Source organism: Mchenga conophoros, linkage group LG4 (genome assembly GCF_057382185.1).
Source record: "Mchenga conophoros isolate Kocher_MC1m ecotype Shallow Benthic linkage group LG4, M_conophoros_male_GT1.1, whole genome shotgun sequence".
NCBI classification, from domain to species: Eukaryota; Metazoa; Chordata; class Actinopteri; order Cichliformes; family Cichlidae; genus Mchenga; species Mchenga conophoros.
In genome coordinates, this window is record NC_140529.1 from 17,808,232 (window position 1) to 17,829,978 (window position 21,747).

Genomic DNA, 21,747 nt, shown 5'->3' on the forward strand with positions numbered 1-21,747 from the left:
GTGTGTGGAGCAGTGTGTGTGTGTGTCTTTGTTTTGTTTTTTTCTTGCTGGTGACTGACCCAGTTTGCCAAAGAGCTCCACTCCCAGAGCAGCATAGATGAAGAAGAGCAGCATGAAGAGAAGACCAAGATTTCCCACCTGGAAGGAAAAAGAAAAAAACAAACCCCAAAATATGTTAGATATCTTCTGCAAAAAAACAACAGTACCATTTAAAACATTAAAGATCCAGGGACAAGAAGGCACTGTCTCCGGAGTATATAATCGAGAGGGAGTATATAACTGACTCCATTTGTTTGTCTGTCTGTTTGTTAGCAGTGTAGCATCCACAGTTTCCAAGATCTCATTTTCATATTTTGTGTGATGGTACAAGTTGGTTTCATTTAGGTGAAAATCACATCAAGATCACATCAAATGGGTAAAACAATAAAAACAAGCCTTGCTTGGCACGAGCACCTCAGTTTTCCAGGGATCTGACCTTGACCTTTATTGTTTGTGCCAAAGGTAAAAGTTGACCTTGAAAAAACATTTAAAGAAACCATATCAAGTAATATATCATGTGAATGGGCATGGGGAGAGCTGTACATTAACACAATGCCCATGACATCACAATGACACCAGAAAGTTTCCCAAAATTACACAGTGCATGAAAATATCTTAAAGTCACAACTTCTTTCAGCTTATAGAAGCCAAATCAGCCAGCTCTGTCCCAGTTATATTGGTAAAGACAATAAAAAACACTATAAATGTGTTAAAGGTCAGACATCAGCATATTGTTATAAAAACATCCTGATGTCAGCATGTTGTAATAAAAAGAATTCATAAAACATCACCGTTTTAGTACAGCCCTTTCTTTTTGAGAGGAGATGTGCTCTCTGAGTGCTCTTGTCTTATTGCATATATTTGATACCACATATGCTTATTTAAGCATTAGCATAAAATACTTCTTTTTCCCTTTTCTACCCATTGCATGGAGAAATCCCTTGCGCGCTTAAAAATCAAAAAATTCAAAAATAACTTGGACAGTGTGCACCTCCTATGACTACATGTGCATCGTGCCATCATTTACCAGCATGTCTCATCTCCTTTTCCATTTTCTAAAAATCTTTCCTCGTGCACTCTGTGCCTGGGATGGTTATATCCGAATACTTGACATTTAGAAAATAGCAGAACAACGTCTGTCACTGCACACACATCATAATCTTTGGCGCAGCTGCTCTTTGCCTCTAAGATTTGAGCCACGCAATAACAGAGAGATACATCCGCGACATCTGCTGACACGCCTAAAAAAAATGGTGGGTGCATTGACAAAATAGCAAAAGCACAAAAAGGAGCACAAGGGAGGAACAGTCTGACTCAAAAAAAAAAAAAAAAAAGAAAAGAAATCACAAGATCGGTGGCAAAAATGTGCACGGGTATCCATTTGACTAATGAACTCACTGACTCTGTGATAAAATTCCTCTTGTGTGCAGTGTGCGTGCCATTTATTATAAGGCACATTTACTAAGAAAACCAAATGTGATGTGCAATAAGCCGGCGAAAATCTGAAGAAACAAACACACTTGAGGGTTAGGATATGAATTTTGTAATGTGGAAGGATACGCCTGGAATTAAATATTTATTAAAAAGCATAAATCTTTCAGGGCTGTCTATTCTGAACAAAATTCATATCCTGACCCTGTTTTCATAAATAAGAAAAAAAAAGCAAAACCACTCTTTTGTGGTTGAGACATTACAGAGTCCATGTTTACCTGCGGCAGTGCTTGCATGACAGTATCCAACAGAGCTCTCATCCCTGTGGCCATCTTTAGAAGCTTCAGCACTGCAGAGAGACATTGAAACAGCCGTTTTACTGTGATAATTGTGAAAAAGGGTTAGTAGGAAACTGTTTTATCTACATCTGAGATCGTCTTTTTGATGCCAGATCTATTAGAATATTTAGGATAACTTAACAGAGTGAAATGATGTAAGTGTGTACAACATAAGCAAGGATAGATTGGTAAGCGTATGTGTACCTCGTGCTATCCTGAGCACTCTCATGATCCTGATGATGGTTGGATTTATTGGTAATGTGCCTTTCATTTTCAGCTCCTCCAGGACGATGCCCATGATGGACAATGCCACTATAGCTAAATCCAGCTGATTCCACCTGAGAATATTTTTTAGTCGGGTAGAAAAGAAAAGGGCAAAAAAATTAATCAATAAAAAATAAGACACAAGATACAGTGCTTCTCTTTCATCGCTCATGCAGCATATTCAACTAGTACCAGCGGGTGATTGTAACAACAAAGTAATACAAATTCCTTCTTAGTCTTTAAAGGTTATTGTGAGTTAGCTGAAAAGGAGAACAGATGGGAACAGAAGATGAAATGTTGCTGCTGCCTGGCTGCTGATGCTAAATAGTGAGGAGGCTGTTTAGATTAATGGGCAGCCCACCCACTAATCTCTTTTGTAGGGAAAACACTGAGGCAAACCATGATAGCGCTCCACCTGGGTACTCTGAAAAAGATAAGTACCCTGACCACCCAGTGCTCTCAATACAATTGTGGGAAAATAAGGAAGGCAGGAATTCACACATTAAGTAGGGAATAATTTTTGTAACCATTTTATGCGAGATAGTTACATTGACTTTAGTGGGAAACAATGCTATAGAGATTCTCATTGCTTTACCTGTCTCTGATGAACCTGTGTATGCCAAATGCCACAAGTTTGAGGAGGGCCTCAACGACGAAGATGCAGGTAAACACGTAGTTACAGTACTTCAGAACCTCTCCTAAATACTGAGTGCACAGATTGAATGTAAGGAGAAGCGTACAGATTAATTTGAGACATCTTTCACAACATTTTCCATTTGAGCAAGTTTGTAAGGGCACGCATTACCACTGGTTGTTTATAGTGCTCTATGCTCATGGTGAAGACATTGACGCAGATGATAAAAGTGATGAAGAGGTCCAGGTGGTGGCTGGTACACAGCGAGTGGATGGACAGACGCAGGGGAGAGTAGTCGTCATAGTAGCGCCCGAGCTTGGCCTCTGGATCACAAAAATTCAGGAACAAACAAATATATGAAAGACAGAGTAAGAAACACGCAGAGAGACTCACTTTGGTGAGTAACTGTTGTCTGAATATAAAGTGTTGTATGTGTAGCAGTGTGCACCGGAAGGCAAAGGGGCAAAGAAAAGGCAACCACCACTGCTGTTCCATTTCATACTTTATTCACCAAAATATGCTTGTGCCTTAATAAGATTCTGCTATTTTGGTACGCATGTCACACCAGAGAGGCCCTTGAGCAGACCAGGCGACCCACTGATCCTCTAATTGTAAACTTACTCACAGCGGTGGTGCTCCCCTTGTCCCTGTTCCTTAAACAGCATGTGCATGCTACTGCTTGTGTGGCTTGTTTAAATAAGTGAGGACATGAGAGTAACATGAAGTCTAAGATATTTATGGCATGTATTCATTTTTAAAGGGATCACATATTTAGTATTATTACTCAAAATACTTTTGTACGTAAATTTGCACACGTACAGTTCTACTTAAAAATTTACATCCACACGAACATCATGGGGATTTATGGATTTTCGTGAAACCTGAACTGTCCTTTTCCAGGGTGGAATAACTGTACCGCATACATCTTTAAAAAAAAAACGAAAATTAGACACACATCACTGAATTTATTTTTGATTTTCTATAATCCACAAAAGTTTACATAAAAGCTCAAATATACACATTCACTCACTTAAATCTTTTAATAAAGGTGCTGAAGGCTCTACAAACACCAAGGCCTTTCAGCTTCTTGTTAGTGATCGTGATTGACTACAACTGTTAGTTCTCTTTGTTTGACAGAACTGATTGGATTGACCAATACTCGAAACAATTTGAAAGTCCACAGAACTCAGAGAAGATCTAAGAAATAGAATTCTAGATGTACACAAGTTGTGGCTTTCTTTTTCCTAAATAACCATAGATTTCTGCAGAGAACTATCCCTTTAAACAACTGCACTTAAGTACAAGTTACTTGAATATGTCACCAATTTGCCAAGATCCGGAAGAAGATCCAAATTCTGACCCTCAGATGAGAGGAAATCGGTTAAGATGTTGAGGAATAACCCAGGGAACCACTAAGACTGAAGCCTGCAGTGAACTGGAAACTGCTGGAACACCAGCATCAGTGTCCACAGTGAAATTCATTTTACATCACAATGGACTGACAGGGTTTAGACCAAGTGAAAAGTTTTATGGTCAGGAGACATAAATTGAGCTATTTGGCCAAAAATGACAGGAAGTGTGTTAGGAGGAGTAAAGATGAGGCTTTCAAACCTAAGAACACTGTACCAGCTGTCAAGCATGGCGGAGGTATCATCATGGTTTGAAGATGGAAGAAATTACAGACTATCTCTAAATTCTTCAAATTCACCTCAAATCAACAGCTAGATGGTTGAAACTTGGATATAATTGGGTGTTCCAAAAGGACAATGATCTCAAACATCCATCAAAGCTAGTATTGAAATGGATAACACAAGCTAACATTAGGCTATTGGGATGGTTTTCCCAAAGCCCCACCCTTAACCCTATTGTACATGTGTTAAAAGTTGAGTCCGCGCCATGACACCAATCAATAAAAATAAACTCTACCAACTCTGCCAAGACAAGTTGTTAAATATCCTGCCAGCATTATGCCAGAAGGTTGTTGACGGTGACCAAAAGCATCTGGTCGAAGCACAAATTGCTTAGAGACACCAAATATTAGTGGGGATGTATGAATATATTTGTGCACCTAATTCTTGTTTGTTTAAGTGGTCAAAGATGTGTGCTGTACAATGATTCGACCCTGGAAAAAGAACAGTTCAAAGAAATCATTGAAAGCCCAAAATTACCATGAAATTCATGCCTACGATAAGTGGATGTAAACCTCTGACCTCAATTGTGCATACGTAATGATAAGCAAGTGCCGTGCATGTTGCACTCTTAAGAATCAAAAGTTAGAGTGACATTAGAGGAGGAGGAAACATAAGCCAATTTTTAGCCAGATTAAGGAAGTCCAGTGGCACTGAAAATACCATTACCAATGCTAACTAGCTGTTTCAAATGTTTTATGGTTATGCATGTTAATGCCATGTTTACATATTTAATATTAGGTTAATAGTCAGAATGTTGACGCTAATTAAACTTTCTCATTTCTGTAAGTGTGAAACTTGCTGCTGTTTGAGATAGCACTACCCAGTCAAGGATCACAGATGCTTACATAGGTTAGGACTACATTGTGTATGAACAGAAGAAGCCAATCCAAATTGATATCTTGGTGGATGGCATTTTTTGCTTTTGTGTGCATTTATACATTTTTGTTACGGTGCCAACATACAACAAGTGTTTTACAAATGAGACCCTGGCTATTTATATGTGCTTGTTATCAAACTAGACTGCATACTCACATGTCCACTGTAATTATCGAACGTGTATGTGAATGTCTTTGACATACTCTCACGTATACCATGCCCTGCCCTATGCATCGACTGCATGCTTTCATGCCATTCTTTTTAAAACTAGGATTTAGAGGGGCTGTGCAGGGTATGTTCAACAACACCATCCTTTAACAAATGAGATCGTTCAGCTTGTACTGCTTTAGCGATAATCTAAACGCTTTAAATTGAGCTCAATAATTTCAAATTAATCAGTTAATATTGCTGTCAAATTCCTTAAGATTTTAGTTTGAGAATTAGGGGGTGCTGTTGAACAAACACTGGAGCCACTTTTCTCTAAAATACTTGCAGGAAAAAAAATCTCAGTAGTCTAAAACTACATTCGTTTTTTGATTGATCAGTGAGTTTTGATTGATCATATGCCCAAATCCCTATGAACAGGCTCATTCCTCTGAGACATTCAAGTAGCTTATATTACATTTATCAAGAGCAGTTTTAGACCAGTGAGACATGGTGCCATTAGAACATGAAATAGCTGTGTTCTGCTCACACCATATACTGCCTTAAAATGTAACTCTGCGATTACGTAAATGAATATAAGACAAAATACTTCTACAAATTTCTCTCATTCACAATCAAGTCCCTAAATGAAATACTCTTCTGTATTGTGACTGTACAGTACTTTGAATCATGATTGCAGTGGGTGGTGTGTTTCTGATGTTTCTACCAGCATGTCCTTGCATTAGCTATAAGGTGCAACAAACAACTTTTATCTACGTAACTTAACATATGCTAACAGCGCAGCTACCCAAGGTGTTTACAGGTATAGCAGCCAAAGTGTCTGCTATGTTTCTGAGTCTGCCAGTCAAAGCGTGTTTACAGGAAATATCCTTCTTCTTCTATCCATGACAAGAACCATTTCATGGTCAGTGTTGCACATGCATTCGCAAGGAGGGAGGGGTTTACTGGCATTTCACCAATTCAAATTTTGCTAGCAAAATTTCGAAAGACATCTGGAGAAATGCAGCCGTTAATTACTTTCACATGCAGCAAGTGTTATAAAGGTGCTTTTTAAAAGTAATGAAACCAAAAACAAAAGTTAGCTTATTACAGGTTTTGTTGTATTTAAATTTGGTATCTGAGACGTATTTAAAATAGATTAAGTACTGTTAATACTTTTACACTAAACTGGTGGCAGTTCCATTAATTAAAGGGTGAGCATACAAAGTTTTAGGTTAAAACAACTGCTCAAGTTTTTCATGCAGTGTTAGAAAAAGGGTAAGAGTAGGGCTGCAGTCATGCATTTGCATGCATCAGACTGATGTAGTCCACGCCCCCTGTCAGTGATCGATCACTGTTTGCGTGAGCTAGCCAGTCTTTTAAATTCTCCCTCTTTTAATGTTTCAGTCTGTCATATATACATGTATCCCTGTTTGTTTCTTTTTCTCATTCCCGTTCTCTTTTTTTCAGGCTCTGAAAGCAGGCAGTGCTCAGAAAAATAGACTACCGACCAGCCCCTTCATTCTCCTTACTCCTGCGCTTTTTCTCTTTCATTTTGAGCCTCTTCTCTTCCCGTAAGCGCGCCTCCTCCTCTTCCTGGTCCTGTCGGCACTTGTGGAAATTCTCCACCACAACCCCAACAAACATATTAAGGACGAAGAAGCTGACGATGAGCAGGAAGGAGATAAAGTAGAGGAGCATCCAAGGATTGTTGTTTCTTTTAGGCTGAGGAAAGCAGAAGACAGCAGAGAATATTTGCTTTTTCAGTTTTTTATGCATATTTCTTACTGAAAACAAAAAAGAACAGGACTTTTAGCTCTTCTGATCATCTTGTGCAAGTAGAAGAGATACCAGCACCCAAACTGTCAGTATCTTATCACTTACAACATTCAGAAGCAGGTCAAATCCCTAGAAAATGTTCAGGGAAAGCTCCACCTTTTAAACTGTTTTCTCTTTGTCACTTAAAGCTGTGTGCACATTTGACGCGATATGCAGTGATGTCACAACCACAGACTAGAGAACGTGACATTTGGCAACATGAAGTGGTTGGGATCTCAGATAAACTTCTAAACTTCGAAGTGAGCAACTGAAGGGACTACCAATGAGGATTTCCTGGGCGAACTGGATCATGGAACGTCCGCCTACGACTTACTGTCACCTTCAAACGATCCACGAATAAGTAATCACTTCGAGGGTGGATGTAGATTAACACTACAAAGATATTTTTTGTGTACCTGACACAAGGCAATTTTACAGCTTAGCAATTTCTCACACCATTACCTGTTGGTCCACTCCTACTGCATCCAGCCCATCATACATGATGGTAACCCAGCCATCCTTACACGACAGCACAAACAAAGACATCAGAGCCTGGATATTAAACACAAACAATACAGGAAGTCATTACACATGTGATCAGTTTGTTATGCTGACTTGTAACTCTATTTCTCCATCATTACTAGAAGCTTAAAAGCCTTAGGTGATTTTGTGCTGTTCTGCATATAATAATAACATAATATATTAATACCATGAAATATGTCATAGAAGTTGGGACATTTTTAAGTAATTATTTGCTGAAGATGCAGCAAGGTAATGGCCTGTAAATGGCCTGTATTTATATAGCGCTTTACTAGTCCCTAAGGACCCCAAAGCGCTTTACATATCCAGTCATCCACCCATTCACGCACACATTCACACACTGGTGATGGCAAGCTACATTGTAGCCACAGCCACCCTGGGGCGCACTGACAGAGGCGCCCCAGGGGTGATTTATCAAAAACAATTAAAAAATTATGGAACAACTGGATACCAAAAATTAAAAGGATTGGACTGAAAATAAGGCAGTGTCCAAAGAAAAACTCTGAAAGCTCTGCAGAAAGCCTGGAGAACTGTTTCTCAAAACCTCATTAAAAACTCATCCTTGCTCCTTGGAAACAAAATATTAAAAAATGAGGGATAGCTCAAGACTTTTGTACAGTACTGTAAAGTTAGTTAAAACAGCTCACAGTGAGATTGTGCAGTGCTGATTCCACACTCATGCCCCATCTTTTTTGCCAAATCTCACCCTCAATCTATTGTTTGTTACCTGAATCAGGTTGTCAAAGTTGTACTTTTTTCGTATCCAGCGGTAGTTAGCCTGCAGACAGTCTGATTTGTTGGTGATGTTTCTTGTGTCCAGACCTTCACAGTGGTAGAACTTCCCTTTGAACAGCTAGAGTGAAACAGAAAAACATAGAGAGAGTTATCTGCGGGGCTATTTTGGTAGCCATTTACATGTTATGTACCAGAGTTTGTAGCTTATAAAGCCAGAAATAAAGAAATAAAGGGAAGTTTTGTAGAACATATTATTATCATACGTTTCCCTCAGTCCTTGGGTAATACCAGGTCATCTTGTTTCTTTTCACACTTCACCTAACTGTCATTCTTTCAAAAATGCTCAAACAAAAAGCTAATTGTTGATTGGATACTGAGTGACATTTAAGCAACAAAAGGTGTAAGGCATCTCTGTGTTGTGGAACAGTGATTACCTGGACCCCCAAGATTCCAAAGATAATGAAGAAGGCGCAGCATATCAAAACAATGTTCCCAATAGGTCTAAGAGAGGTGATGAGAGTCTCCACAACAAGCTTTAATCCTGGGGCTCGACTGATCACCCTGGAACACGCAAACCAAAACATGTTTAACACAAGTACCAATAAATGCAGCACATTAAAAAACTAGAACCCAAACAAGGTAGAGCAACAAAAAAGTATCCAGCACATGTGCATCAATATATAAAAGCTACTTTCAAATTTCCCCTTATTCCTAAGGGATCCCTTCCATCACCACACTGACAAAAGTATTCATTCACCCATCCAAATCATCGAATTCAGGTGTTTCAATCACTTCTATGGCCACAGGTGTATTTAATCAAGCACACAAGCAAGCAGACTGCTTCTACAAACATTTGTTAAAGAATGGGTCGCTCTCAGGAGCTCAATGAGTCCCGGCGTGATACCGTGATAGGATGTCACCTCTGTGGAACAAATCCCGTCGCGAAATTTCCTCACTACGAAATATTCCACAGTCAGGTGTTAGTGGGATTTACAGGGAACGACATCAACTCAGCTGCAGAGCGGTAGTAGTAGGCTCACAGAGCAGGGTTAGCAAATACTGAGTCGCATCGTGCACTGAGATTCCCAACTTTCCCAACTTCATGTGGTTTCAGATTAGCTCAACAGTGTTAAGAGAGCTTTATCCATGGATTTCCATGGCGAGCAGCTGTAACCAAGCCATACATCACCGAGTGCAATGTAAAGCATCGGATGCAGTGTTTGTAAAGCATAGGACCATAGGACTCTAGAGCACTAGAGATGGGTTCTCTAGAGTGACGAATGTATGGGTTTGGCGTTTGCTCAGGGAACGGTACTTGTCTGACTGCACTGTGCCAAGTGTGCAGTTGTATTTCAGGAGTTTGACTCTGCCTCTTAGTTCCAGTGAAAGGAACTCTTAATGTTTCAGCTTACCAAGACATTTTGGCCAATTCCATGCTCCCAGCTTTGTGGGAACAATTTGGGATTGGCCCCTTCCTGTTCCAATATAACTGCAAACCAGTGCACAAAAATACACTTCTGTAAGAATGGTCAAAAATTCCCACAAACATTCCTAAACCCTGTGGAAAGTCTTCCCAGAACAAAGAGTGGGCTGACATCATATTAAAGCCTATGGATTAATAATATGATGTCAGTGAAGTGTATATGTGTGAAGGCAGACGAGCAAATACTTTTGACGATATAAAGTAGCACTGCAAATTTGCACATGATTCAGCAGATATTTACTCTAGATTCCTTGTGTGTCTTCCTGGGATCAACATATGGATCTTTTGTACTTTAGGCAAATATGCAAACCACTACACTATAACCCTCCAAAAGGTGAGAAGACAGTATCCACATACAAAAGAAAATCCAACATGTACCTCAGTGGGCGAAGTGTTCGTAGCAGGCGAAGTACTCTCAGAATTCCCAGGATCTTGTTTTCACCATGATAGGCCAGATAAACCAAAATGTCGATCAGAGACACAAACACCAATACACCATCCAGAATGTTCCAACTGGACTGGAGGTAGCTCTGCTGCCCAAAGCAGAAACCAAGAGCTACAACCTGGGAATTATTAAAATACAAATTAAGCTGTACACAAGGCAGTAATCACAATAATCTAGATCCAGTAGAAAATAGAAAAAGGTTCATCTACAGAAGAAAGAAAAGGAAATGATTCTTACCTTAATGGCCATCTCTGCTAGGAAGATCACAGTGAAAATATAGTTGGACACACTCAGGAAATGTCGCTCCTAAAGAAGAGAGTGATATTATATTTCAGCCCACATACCATGTAGCACACGCCACATCACACTACAGAGTACAGAGTATCTAGCATCAGTCTAAAATGTGTCTTTTTAAAGGTTTTAAACTCTGGGGTTTTATTCTTTCAGCTCTTGTACACTTTAATAAAATGATTTTTATCATGGCCCTGGGTCTTCAACCCAACTATTGATATGCTAATGTTCGGTTTTGTTATGTTTGTAGTTCATAGTTCTTGTTTGATTTTGTTCCCTTCTGTGTCCAGTCGGTATTAGTCTCTTGGTGGGTCCTCCCCTGCGTCCCCTGTGTGTGGTCACGTCTGGTTATAAAGCTCAAGTCTCTGTCCCTCGCTCCCTGTTTTTTGTCAGTCTCGCCTCAGTGTTTGTGTTCCCTGTCTTCCTGTGTCTGGTCCGTCTTTTTCCTGTTTTATTCTCATGGTCATCTGTCCTGTATGTGTAATGTAATGTGGCTCCCCTGCCTCTTCAGTCAGACTATGTTCAGCTGTGTTCCCCAGGTGTTTCCTGCCCTGACACCCTCTTGAAATATTGTCTGTATCTCCTTCTGTCTGTTGCCATCCCTCGATGCTGTGTGCTGTCTGTTTATTTTAGTTTCTAGCTCCTTCCCAGTTTAGCTAATGTTTTTTTGTGAATCTGGCAATAAAGCTGTTTTTGAGTTCACGTTCTGCCTGAGAGCCCTGCATTCGGGTCTTATCCTTCCTTGCCTCACACAGCGGTTAGTGACAATTTTTTTTCTAAGCTTTCTGCAAATAATCATCAATCAAGCACCAAAAAGCACATAATATGATATATTGTGAATAAATGTTTTGTAATTCTTTGCTTTTACTAATTTACTTTGGAAAATAGAAAATGAAGGCAAAGCTGACAAAGTTGAAAACAAATACATTATTGTAGCACCTTGATTCTTTTCTTTTTCAGCCTTTCTGTTGTAGATTTTTTTCCATTAAGCAATTTGGACTATGCTTTAGCTGCAGGATAGATGATTCTAGAATACTTTGGTATACAGAGTTCATCTTTGACTCAATGGCTTCAAGGTGGCCTGGTCTCGTGGCAGCAAAAGAAGCACAAGTCACCACCCCAACACCGTGCTTGACAGTCGCTATGGAGTGTTTTTGCTGATATGTTCTGTTTGGTTTTCACCAAACGTGGCACTGTGCATAATGGCCATACAGCTCCACTTTGGTCTTATCTGTCCAAGAGACATTGTTCCAGGATTCTTGTGGTTTGTTCAGATGGAGCTTTGCAAACCTAAACCATGCTGCCATGTTCTTTTTAGAGAAAAGAGCCTTTCTCCAGGCAACCCTTCCAAACAAGACACGCTTCTTTGGCTTTTTTCTAACTCTACCTTCATTAACTTTAACATTTGAAATGTTAACTGAGGCTTGCAGAGTCTAAGACATTGTTAATGTAATGTGTTAACTGTTAATGGACAACCTCATATCTGAGGTTGTATTTGCCTAATTTTAAGAACTGTTAAGGACCACATTATTTGCAGATATCTAAAACCTTAGAATTTAAAAAGCGTGTACTTTCTTTTTTACTATGTGAATGTAGTGAAAGACCCCAGTACCCAGACTAAAGCACAAGCTGAGTGTATGTGAAGCCCAAGCAAGAAACCTTTGTTACTACAGGTAACAATGGAAGGGATAAAAAGCATCAAAGCATCACATATAACAGAGGAAATTTTGCCTGTTTCTCTTACTTAATTAAGGATCAGTTATAAGAGATAGAAACTAAATAAAACAGTCCTGGTGTGTATTGGCTGTGCGTGTGTGTCTTACCGTGCTGTCATTTTTTATATCAGGTCTTTCCAGAGCAATGGTGATGCAGTTGAGAAAGATGAAAACTAGAACTATGTGGTCAAACAGTCTGTGAGAGATCACTTTCTGGCACCACATACGGAACCTAAAAAAACCCCCAAAAACAGTAAATTAAAAAAATAAAAAAAACACAGACAAACATACACGCAACTCTGATAAAACAATAAAATATCCATCATTTATTAAAACTGATAATCAAATAAATAATAGTGAGAATTCAGTAAAAAATACAAGAGACAGAAATAGTTAAATTAAAAAAAGAAGAACCAGAGAGGAATAGGCCAGTGAGTAAGCAGAAAAATGGATGGCAGAGGGTGACAACAGAACGGACTGAATTCTTCGTATGGATCCGTGTGTGTGTGTGAAACTCATGCAGGTGGGACATAAATCTGCCAGTGCAATCACACTTTGGTGACACAAGCTAATGCTGAAAATGTAAATCATTGTGTCTTAGTATAAATAGTTTGGGGTTAGGTTCGGGTTAGGATTAGTGTAAGTGTAGTAACTGTGATCCTACAGGATTAGGGTAAATCTCCAAGATATGAATGCAAGGATGAAAAGACTACTGTGTGTGTGTGTGTGTGTGTGTGTGTGTGTGTGTGTGTGTGTGTGTGTGTGTGTCTGTCTGTCTTACGGATTCTCTGGAGAAAACAGGTACAGCGTCCAGTCTTCATGCTCTTTGCACCATCGGGGCTTCATGTTATGGAACTCCTTCCTGGTCCAGTAGCAAGAAGAAGCCTGCAGAAAACGATGGTTGCACATCAACATCATTAACACCAACAACAAAACTACTTTCTCTGTCAATATCTCCGAACCAACTATAGGTGTCACCTTTGCATTTGGTGAAATGTTTATTACTGTTGTTACCGTCATGTCTGCTACAGTCAAAGCTAAGTGCGTCAAATCTCACCCAGTGAAAAACTCCAAATGGTTTGTCTTGCAAATCTAAAGGTTCAGTATTCTGGCAGATATACTTTTTCACATTTTTACACATATTAATATACACATCGAAGCTAACGCAACTGATAAATATTTAATTAATGCTGAGATTGTTGTAGATTAGAAGCAAGGCTACTAAAAGGACGATGCGCTCCTCTCCAAAAATAGACAGCTGCTCCACAAACTATGCATGCAATCTGTAGAATCCGAGCAATAAAAATGTTATTACTTTTTGTTCTGCGTGCACTCCTTAAACCCCGACTGAAGATCAGCTAGAACATTAAATCATGCAAAAAAATCCTTGAAGGTGGAGAAACTGCGTAAGCCCAAGAGCTTTTTATATAACTGAATGCTGCTAAATGTCATTGCCAAAACTATATATTATGTTTATCAGTTAAAAGTAAAATTGTATTATGACGACTCTAATGTGCACAACCCGTCAACAATTACACTGCAGATCCTATTAGAGAGAAGCAATGCACGGCTTTAAGCCGAGTTTCCACGGTGTTGCTGATGTTAGCCGTTCTGCACTTAAATCTATGGGGGCATAGTAAACACGTGTTTCATTGCATAAGTAAAGGGAGATAATTGGGACTATAACAGGCGGACCTCCAACTTAGCTAGGCCACAAGCTCAATAGAAAGTGTTTTGAAACTCATTAAAGTTTGTAATAAAACAAACAGAAGAAAGCTTAGGTGCGCAGCTTCTGCACTTCAGGATTCTAATTAAAAACAACCCAAAGTTAGGCCTCTCAGAAACTGCTTATTTGGCAGGCTGCCCATTATGTGAGCACGTGTGCATCTGGGCGTATCCTGCGTGTGTGCGCCTGTGACAAGAACCAACCGCTCAGCTCTCCTTGGAGTCGAAGCCCATAATCTGAGATAGACACTCACAGAGAAGAACGTGTATGTGCACACCTCAGTTGGCACAACGTGTGCACACACGCAGTGTATACCCTTCCAAGTGTGCATTGAAACACACACCCATGTATCAATACACTGTCTGGGGGAGAGGGCTTTTGTTTCTGCGGATTTCATGGCATTATGAACTCAATTTGGAGCCAATAAACCCATGAACACTGTCGCGTAAGAGGTCATCCAAAACCACCAAGGAGGGGGAAGTGGAAGGGGGCCTCTCCAGGTTTTCCACGCACAAATATATAAGTGTGCTGATTGCATGTACTCAAGTTGTTTTGTACCCACTGAGAAAACAATTAGTGCCTAAACTAATCAATTAAGGCATGACAATTAGTGTCCCTCCAGGCTTTGCAGTGTGAACACAAAATGCACACTCTAATTTATATACAAAAGTAAGCGAACGCAAAGGGCAGAGGGGGAGAACTGCAAGAGGAGAGAAGAAAATGAAATAAAATGTGTAAACAGAGTGACAGAGAGCACAGATTAGGAATTTACATAACATTTCAAAATCCATCCACGAGCATCTGTATTTAATTGTAAAAACGAGCCGCAGAGTAAACGAAACAACCAAATGCCACTTACATCATCGTCCAAATCGTCCTCTGGGGAGGAGTCTTCTTTGGGGTCGGAGTTCACGTTCGGGTTGTAGGTCACGGTCCTCCCATTGCAGTCACCATAGTCTGCTACCACAGAAGGGCAGAGAGTAGACGCCTGCAGCAGTTCCAAGGACCCCGGCTTTGGTCTGTTGTTTCCCCCTGCCTCCACTTTGCCATCCCTGGCATCCTCATCCTCTCCACCTTCCCCAGACAACAAGCTCTCCCGCTCTCCGCTGGTGTCTCGCCTTTTGAGGCTCGGTGCCCTTCCCAGGCTGTTCCAGCTGGAGCGTCGACTTCCCCATGAGCTTCCAGCGCCACGGGGAGGAAGAGGAGAACGCCGCCCGGGACTAGAGAGGCTCTGAAGAGACAGAAAATAGGGGCGAGCGTAATGTGTGGTTGTGAAAATGAATGTCGGTTACAGCAGCTTTTAAGAGGCTAACAGTTAAAACTTTTCATCATCTGCTGAGAGTAGCATCATTTCAAATTTGACAACGTTTCATATGTTCTCATACTTTTTCCCACTCTTCCACAGTAAAATTTCTGATGAGTCTCTCAAACAAGGGCTTTTATTAGCTTAATTTTCATTATGGTTCTCAACCGTTGAGACAGTAATTATCATATTGAATACTGCTTTTCCCACAATCTCTCTCAATGTTGTTAAATTAGCAAGCTGTGAACTACATTTCATAGACATAAAACTGAGACTTGACCAAATGCTTTAGTTACAAACAGTTTTTTGTTCCCGCTCATGTAACACAAGACTATGATTGGCTCTCTGTGTCCAAATTATTTTCCAGTTTTGGAATACTCGCTCTCCTTGTGTCACACTGACCTCCTAATTACGTGACTTGCAGCTGTAAATGTGGTTAAGTGAGCATGCCCCCTTCAGAGACTACCTTCCCAAACCACCGCTCCCTTCTGCATATGTGTATACGCCAGTGAAAATGATATATTAATGTTAAATCAATTCAGCTAAGTCAAGCATCCCTAAAGCCTGACTAAATCATAGCTATTCTCTCACTCAGATTAGAATTCACAGAACTGGTGTTGCTAAATGTCACAAATATGACATAAGTGGATCTGATTGGTTTCTGTGAAATGAAACATTTGAAGCTTGTGATTAGTTCTAGTGTTACCTCACTGGGCTCACTAGCTCTTTAGGCCATATTTGGTACTCCATTTGAAACCACTGGGTATGCACATATGAAGCTGGTCTCATATCTTCTACCCTTTTTAAAAAAATTGTTGATGTGAGTTTTTTTATTTTGAATCAGCAATAAGGAAAATGGATTTTCAAATAAAAGAACAAGCCTCATAACATCTACTGAATCTTCAGTGAGTCCACCAGGAATAATTAACTCATGATTAACTGAAGATATTGTACTGTACATGGTATTTACATGAAGACTTTCATATAACTTACCAGAGAAGGCGGATCGTATGGCTCCACTGATGTTGAGCTTCCCCGTCGGGACTCTGGGTGACCGACCCCTGCCTCAGGAAAACCCAGTCCTACCTCACTATATTGAGGTGCTCCGTCTATGTACATGAGCTCATCCCCGAGGATGGACTCAGGTCCAAGAGAGCTCTTAGGTGTAGGCATGGGTGTGGCTGCTGTGCGCATGATTATGGGAGGAGCCATAGAGCCACGAGGGTCAATGTGACCATTACCTGTCATCATCAGTGAGAGCTTTAGCTCTGTGGAGGAGAGTTATACAGCATATTATAATGCTTCATATTGCTTTATTTCTCCTGCCGCTTTCACTACAGTTTTTACTGATCAATCAGCTGTAAAAGCAGAAAAGGAATATCATGAAAACACCACTACCTGTGTCTCTGAACTGTTCTATCTTCTCGTCCTCATCAAAGTTGTCTGATTTCTTGTCATCATCTGACTCTGACCGATTAGCGTCACCCTGTAACACATGCATACATGACAACAATGATATTTCTGTATTGGCTTCCCATTTTGTTTTGACTTTAACATCACGGGGAAATTTTTTTTCAATCAACACCCAGACCATGAGCAAATTAAATTGCTCCAAAGATACACTGGGTACACATGGTTGAATGATAAAGGACTGATAGTGACTGGGAAATTCCCCTTCCTTTTTATGTTCTTCAAAGGCTTTACTATGCTAAACTACAGGAAATTTGCAGGGAATGAAAAGGACTTTTGTCTTTTATGAACATTATGTGCACCAATATGAGTGCCTTATTACCAGCTTTGAAAATGTAAAACAAGCCTACAAGTAGCATACTGGAAAATGGTGACCGCTCATAAACCAGTACAATCCAAAAATACTGAACCCTTTATTGTATGTAGAAACCAACGAGTCCGAGTTCTTCTCACCTCAGCCTGGAAGCCTTCAACCAAGATGGCCACTAGTAAATTGAAGAGCACATAGTTGCCAAATGTCATAAGAGCAACGAAGTAGAGAGCCGCCCATGGAGAGGTAGAAGCCATGCCGTTATACAGCACCACATTCCAGTCCTCCTGGGTAAGAATCTATGAAATGAATGGCACACACAGAGATTTACACACACATTAACAAGAAAGGAGAAGGAGAAATTCAGGACAGGGAAGATGTGAGGTTTAGAGATATGAAACTAAAAGTGGGAATAAGAAGTTCAAGCCTTAGATATTGGCAGAAATTAACATGAAGACATGAAATGCTCGGCTGCTTTTACTGGCGAAATACTTCATTTTCATATACTGTTTGTCTATAGGTTAACATGGGAAGTTTGTGAGTCTACATGTGTTTGCATGTCTGCAAGCTCCATCTCTGCCCTCCTACTTCACTGTGCTTGTATGTATGTGTGTGTGTATACATAAATATGTACACATAAAACATAAAAGTTATAAATTGATTGGCAGTTCAAAGCTTCAGCTCCCTCCACAGATTTTTTTTTATAGGACTGAGGTCTGGAAACTGGCTGGACCACTTCATGACCCTAATGCACTTCTTCTTTAGCCACTTGTTTCTTGCCTTGGTGGTGCTGTATGCTTTAGGACAGTACACAGACCCGTCCATTGGCTTAATGGAGTAAAGTCATCCTGCACCCTTAGCAGAAAAACAGCCACAAAGCACAATGTTCCCACCTCTGTGCTTAACTGTAGGGATGGTGTTTTCTGGGTCATACTCAGTATTTCTCTTCCTCCAAACATGGCGGGTCAAGTTGATGCCAAAGACCCTTGGTGTCATTTGAGCACAGCACTTTCTCCCAAGCTTTCTCTGAATCATTTGTTTTACTAGCCGCCTTAAGACGGGCCTGTACATGTGTCTTCTTGAGGAGGGGATCCTTGTGGGCACTGCAAGACTTCAATCCACTACTGTAGTGTGTTACCAAAGGTGCTCTTGGTGACCGTGGTCCCAACTGCCTTCAGATCATTTGGGATGTCTACCACCTTTCTCATGATCATGAGGATGATTGATGGTCATTTTATAATTCCGCCACTTCTGAATAATGGCACCAACGGTTGTCACCTTCTCATCACCTTTTTGCTAATGGTCTTGTAGCTCATTCCAGCCTTGTGCTGGTCTGCAGTCTTATTCCTGATGTCCTCTAACAACTGTGTGGCTGTGCCTCTGGTGGTGATGAGGTTGTGATGGAAGATCTACCGTTTTCTTAGCTGTGTGTTCTGTCATTTCTCTAGTTTAAGTCTGTTTTGAGTTTTTTTCAGTTTTGTTATATTTTGAGTATTAAATTAAAGCCTTTTTTGAGTTCACGTCTGTCTCCGGAGTCTGCACCTTGGGTCCTATTCCTGCCTGCACACAGCCACACCTAACAGAAGATCGTGACCAGAACATGGACCCAGCAGACTCTGTGTGGTATCAGCGACCCGCAGTTTCTGCCTTCCTCAAGGAGATCGTGAGGGAGGAAGCTGAGCATGCCCAGGAGCTCCAGTCACCCTTCTATGGGTCACGTTTGGCTTTGGGAGGGCCCCGCAGCCTCCAAATGGCTACGGCCGAGCCAGCGTCTATGCCTCGGGCGATCAGGTTGAACACGTGCTCCTTCTCTCCAGTCGCTACACCTCCGCCTTCACCCCTGGAATACCAGTCCGACAAGAGAGTTAAGCGGCGGAGGAAGAAAGATTATGTGACGCCGGACGGTAGACTCACTCCGCTGCAGTCCTTCGCTCTGTTTTTGGGTCTGCCACGTTCTGAGCTTCACAAACTCTCTGCTTCCTCATCGCAGCCCGGTCCTTTGGAGGATTCGCAGCCCAGTTCGCCACCTCCCACTTCCCGGAGGAGGCGACGCTCACACCGTCACCACTCTTTTTCTGCGGAGCAACTCCCGGTGGTGAGTTGTGATTGCTGTCGTTCCTCGGAGCTGGAAACTAACAATCATATGAACACTGCTAAGACTGAGACTATTAAGACTGTTAGACGTGGTGGTGGTAGGAAGTTAAAAAACGTTTTAGAAGAGTCTGTGTTTGCTGAGCCTGCTCCTTTGCACCATTGTGTTCCTGCTCCCAGGGCAGCTCAGGCCCAGCATTCCCCTGCACCTGTTTCAGTGCTTCAGGTGAGGGAGGCTGAGGTCCAGCTGGTCCCTGCTCAGGTGTCTAGGCTGGCTGAGCCTCTGCCTGTCGCTGCACCCGTACCAGCTCCTCGGGTGGGGACTGCAGCTGCCCAGCCGTTGACTGTGCTTGTCCCGGCTCCCAGGGTGAGGATGACCGGGAACCAGTTAGCTCCTGCACCCGTACCTTCTCCTCGGGTGGGAGTGGCTGGTGTCCGGCAGGTACTTGCACCTGTTTCTGTCCTCGCTGGAGGCTCAGGTGAGCCCGTCCAGCAGTTTTCTGTAGGATCCGTAGGCTCAGACAACCTAGTCCAACCATCTGCTAATCCACCACCTCACCCGCCATTACTGCCATCGTTACAACAGTCAATACAACTTAAACTTCTCTCCATAGCTCAGACATTAGCTCACCTATCGGCTCAGTCACCTGCTCAGTTACCGCCTCAGTTGTTTGCTCAGTCTCCTGTCTCCGCTGGAGGGTCCGAGGGGGCCGTTCAGCCACCACCGGCTCCACCGCCTGGTCCGGCCTCCGAGTCTGCAGCTTCGCCTGGTCCGGCCTCAGCCTCTGCAGCTTCGCCTGGTCTGGCCTCAGCCTCTGCAGCTTCGCCTGGTCCGGCTTCAGCCTCAGCCTGTGCTACGCCTGGTCCGGATTCAGCCTCAGCCTGTGCTACGCCTGGTCCGGATTCAGCCTCAGCCTCTGCAGCTCCGCCTGGTCCGGCCTCGGCCTCTGCAGCTCCGCCTGGTCCAGTCTCCGAGTGTTCAGCTTTGTCTGCTCCTGAGGTCTCCAATCTGTCTGTTCCTGCACGTCCTGCCCGGCCTACACGTTCTGTCCGGCCGATGACTGGACGTCGTTGCCGTCATGGACAGCCCTCTGAACTACGCCGCCGTCATGGACGGCCCCCTGAAGTACTCCGCCACCAGTGCCTCCCGCCCGGCCGGCCTCCTGACCTGCTCGGTCGCCGTCGGTGCCTCCCGCCCGGCCGGCCTCCTGACCTGCTCGGTCGCCGTCGGTGCCTCCCGCCCGGCCGGCCTCCTGACCTGTTTTCTGGACTCTTGGACCATCAGCCTCCGGGCCGCCCCCCTGACCTACCCGGGTTTGGACTGTTGTGCCGTCAGCCTCTGGGCCGGCCCCCTGAACTTTTTTGAGACTATTGCCTGGGCCTCTGCGCCTTTCGTGAGCTCTTTTGTTTGTTTGCTTTTGGACTTTGCCTGGGCCTTGGTGCTGTTGTTTTGGACTTTGTTTCTGTGTTTTGTTCTGTTGCTTTCCGGGCTCCAGTGTTTGCACTTTTTTTTTTTTGTTTTATTGTTTCTGGCTCCTTGTTTGGTTTGTTTCGAGCCCTCCATCCTGTTTCCCCCGCCGCCCACCCTGGTTGGGTTGTTTTTGTTTTTTTGATTTTGATGTTTTGGTTTGGGCTGTCTGGAAGCCAGCCCTTAAGGGGGGGGTACTGTTAGGATGCCTGGGTCGTCGACCCAGGGTTTTTGAGTTTATGATATTATTTATACTTTCTAGTTTTTGGTTTCTTTGAGTTCTGTCTTATGGCTTATGTCTCTGTCTTCTTTAGTTGCTCTGTCTCCCTTATCACCTGCATCCCCTTGTCTAGTCCGCGTCTATGTGTATCCTAAGTTCCTATATCCCCGTGTTCAGTCAATGTTTGTGTCTGCCCTGTTCCCACGTCTCTGTTCCCTTTGTTATAGTGCCTGCCCGTGAGTCTGTGTTATGTTTCCTGTTTTACTTTGAAAGTCCATGTCTGATGTTAATGTGTCTGGCTTTGCTTCCCCTTGTCTCGTTAGGCCTGATTTGCCCCAGCTGTGTTTCCCTCCTGTTACCCATTCCCTGATTGCTCCCTCTGTGTATTTAAGCCCTGTGTTTCTTAGTGTCTGTGTCGCGATCTACCGTTTTCTTAGCTGTGTGTTCTGTCATTTCTCCAGTTTAAGTTTGTTTTGAGTTTTTTCAGTTATGTTATATTTTTGAGTACCTAATTAAAGCCTTTTTGAGTTCACGTCCGTCTCCGGAGTCTGCACCTTGGGTCCTATTCCTGCCTGCACACAGCCACACCTAACAGAAACTGATTCTGTGGACAGGTGTGCTTTATAGTCATGATGAGCTGAGGTCAGTAGTATCTGTAATTGACTGACTGTAATCTGTGGGTTGGGTTTGGGATCAAATACATATATTTAACTAA

General features: G+C 42.2%; 2 protein-coding genes across 3 annotated transcripts in view; one reads left to right on the plus strand and one right to left on the minus strand.

Annotated features, from left to right (window-relative positions):
- The window catches only part of cacna1ha (calcium channel, voltage-dependent, T type, alpha 1H subunit a), a 129,387-nt gene that overhangs the window by 12,599 nt on the left and 95,041 nt on the right, over positions 1-21,747 (minus strand). Inside the window, exons 16-32 of one of the 2 annotated variants that reach the window (XM_085270753.1) lie at positions 17,397-17,552; positions 16,872-16,959; positions 16,467-16,741; positions 15,030-15,401; positions 13,226-13,329; positions 12,553-12,676; positions 10,676-10,744; positions 10,372-10,556; positions 8,945-9,071; positions 8,503-8,628; positions 7,698-7,787; positions 6,950-7,142; positions 2,878-3,029; positions 2,668-2,777; positions 2,013-2,146; positions 1,749-1,819; positions 60-138 (exon numbers count right to left, since the gene is read on the minus strand). In XM_085270753.1, the coding sequence (XP_085126879.1) occupies positions 60-138; positions 1,749-1,819; positions 2,013-2,146; positions 2,668-2,777; positions 2,878-3,029; positions 6,950-7,142; positions 7,698-7,787; positions 8,503-8,628; positions 8,945-9,071; positions 10,372-10,556; positions 10,676-10,744; positions 12,553-12,676; positions 13,226-13,329; positions 15,030-15,401; positions 16,467-16,741; positions 16,872-16,959; positions 17,397-17,552 (2,455 nt within the window). Of the gene's footprint in view, positions 1-59; positions 139-1,748; positions 1,820-2,012; positions 2,147-2,667; positions 2,778-2,877; positions 3,030-6,928; positions 7,143-7,697; positions 7,788-8,502; positions 8,629-8,944; positions 9,072-10,371; positions 10,557-10,675; positions 10,745-12,552; positions 12,677-13,225; positions 13,330-15,029; positions 15,402-16,466; positions 16,742-16,871; positions 16,960-17,396; positions 17,553-21,747 lie in introns of both variants that reach the window. The other variant, XM_085270752.1, reaches the window with a different exon arrangement.
- LOC146575850 (uncharacterized) lies at positions 18,487-20,710 on the plus strand. Its single transcript, XM_085272455.1, has 2 exons — positions 18,487-19,823; positions 20,298-20,710. Exons 1-2 carry the CDS (start codon positions 18,854-18,856, stop codon positions 20,708-20,710), a joined length of 1,383 nt encoding a protein of 460 aa, XP_085128581.1. The 5' UTR covers positions 18,487-18,853.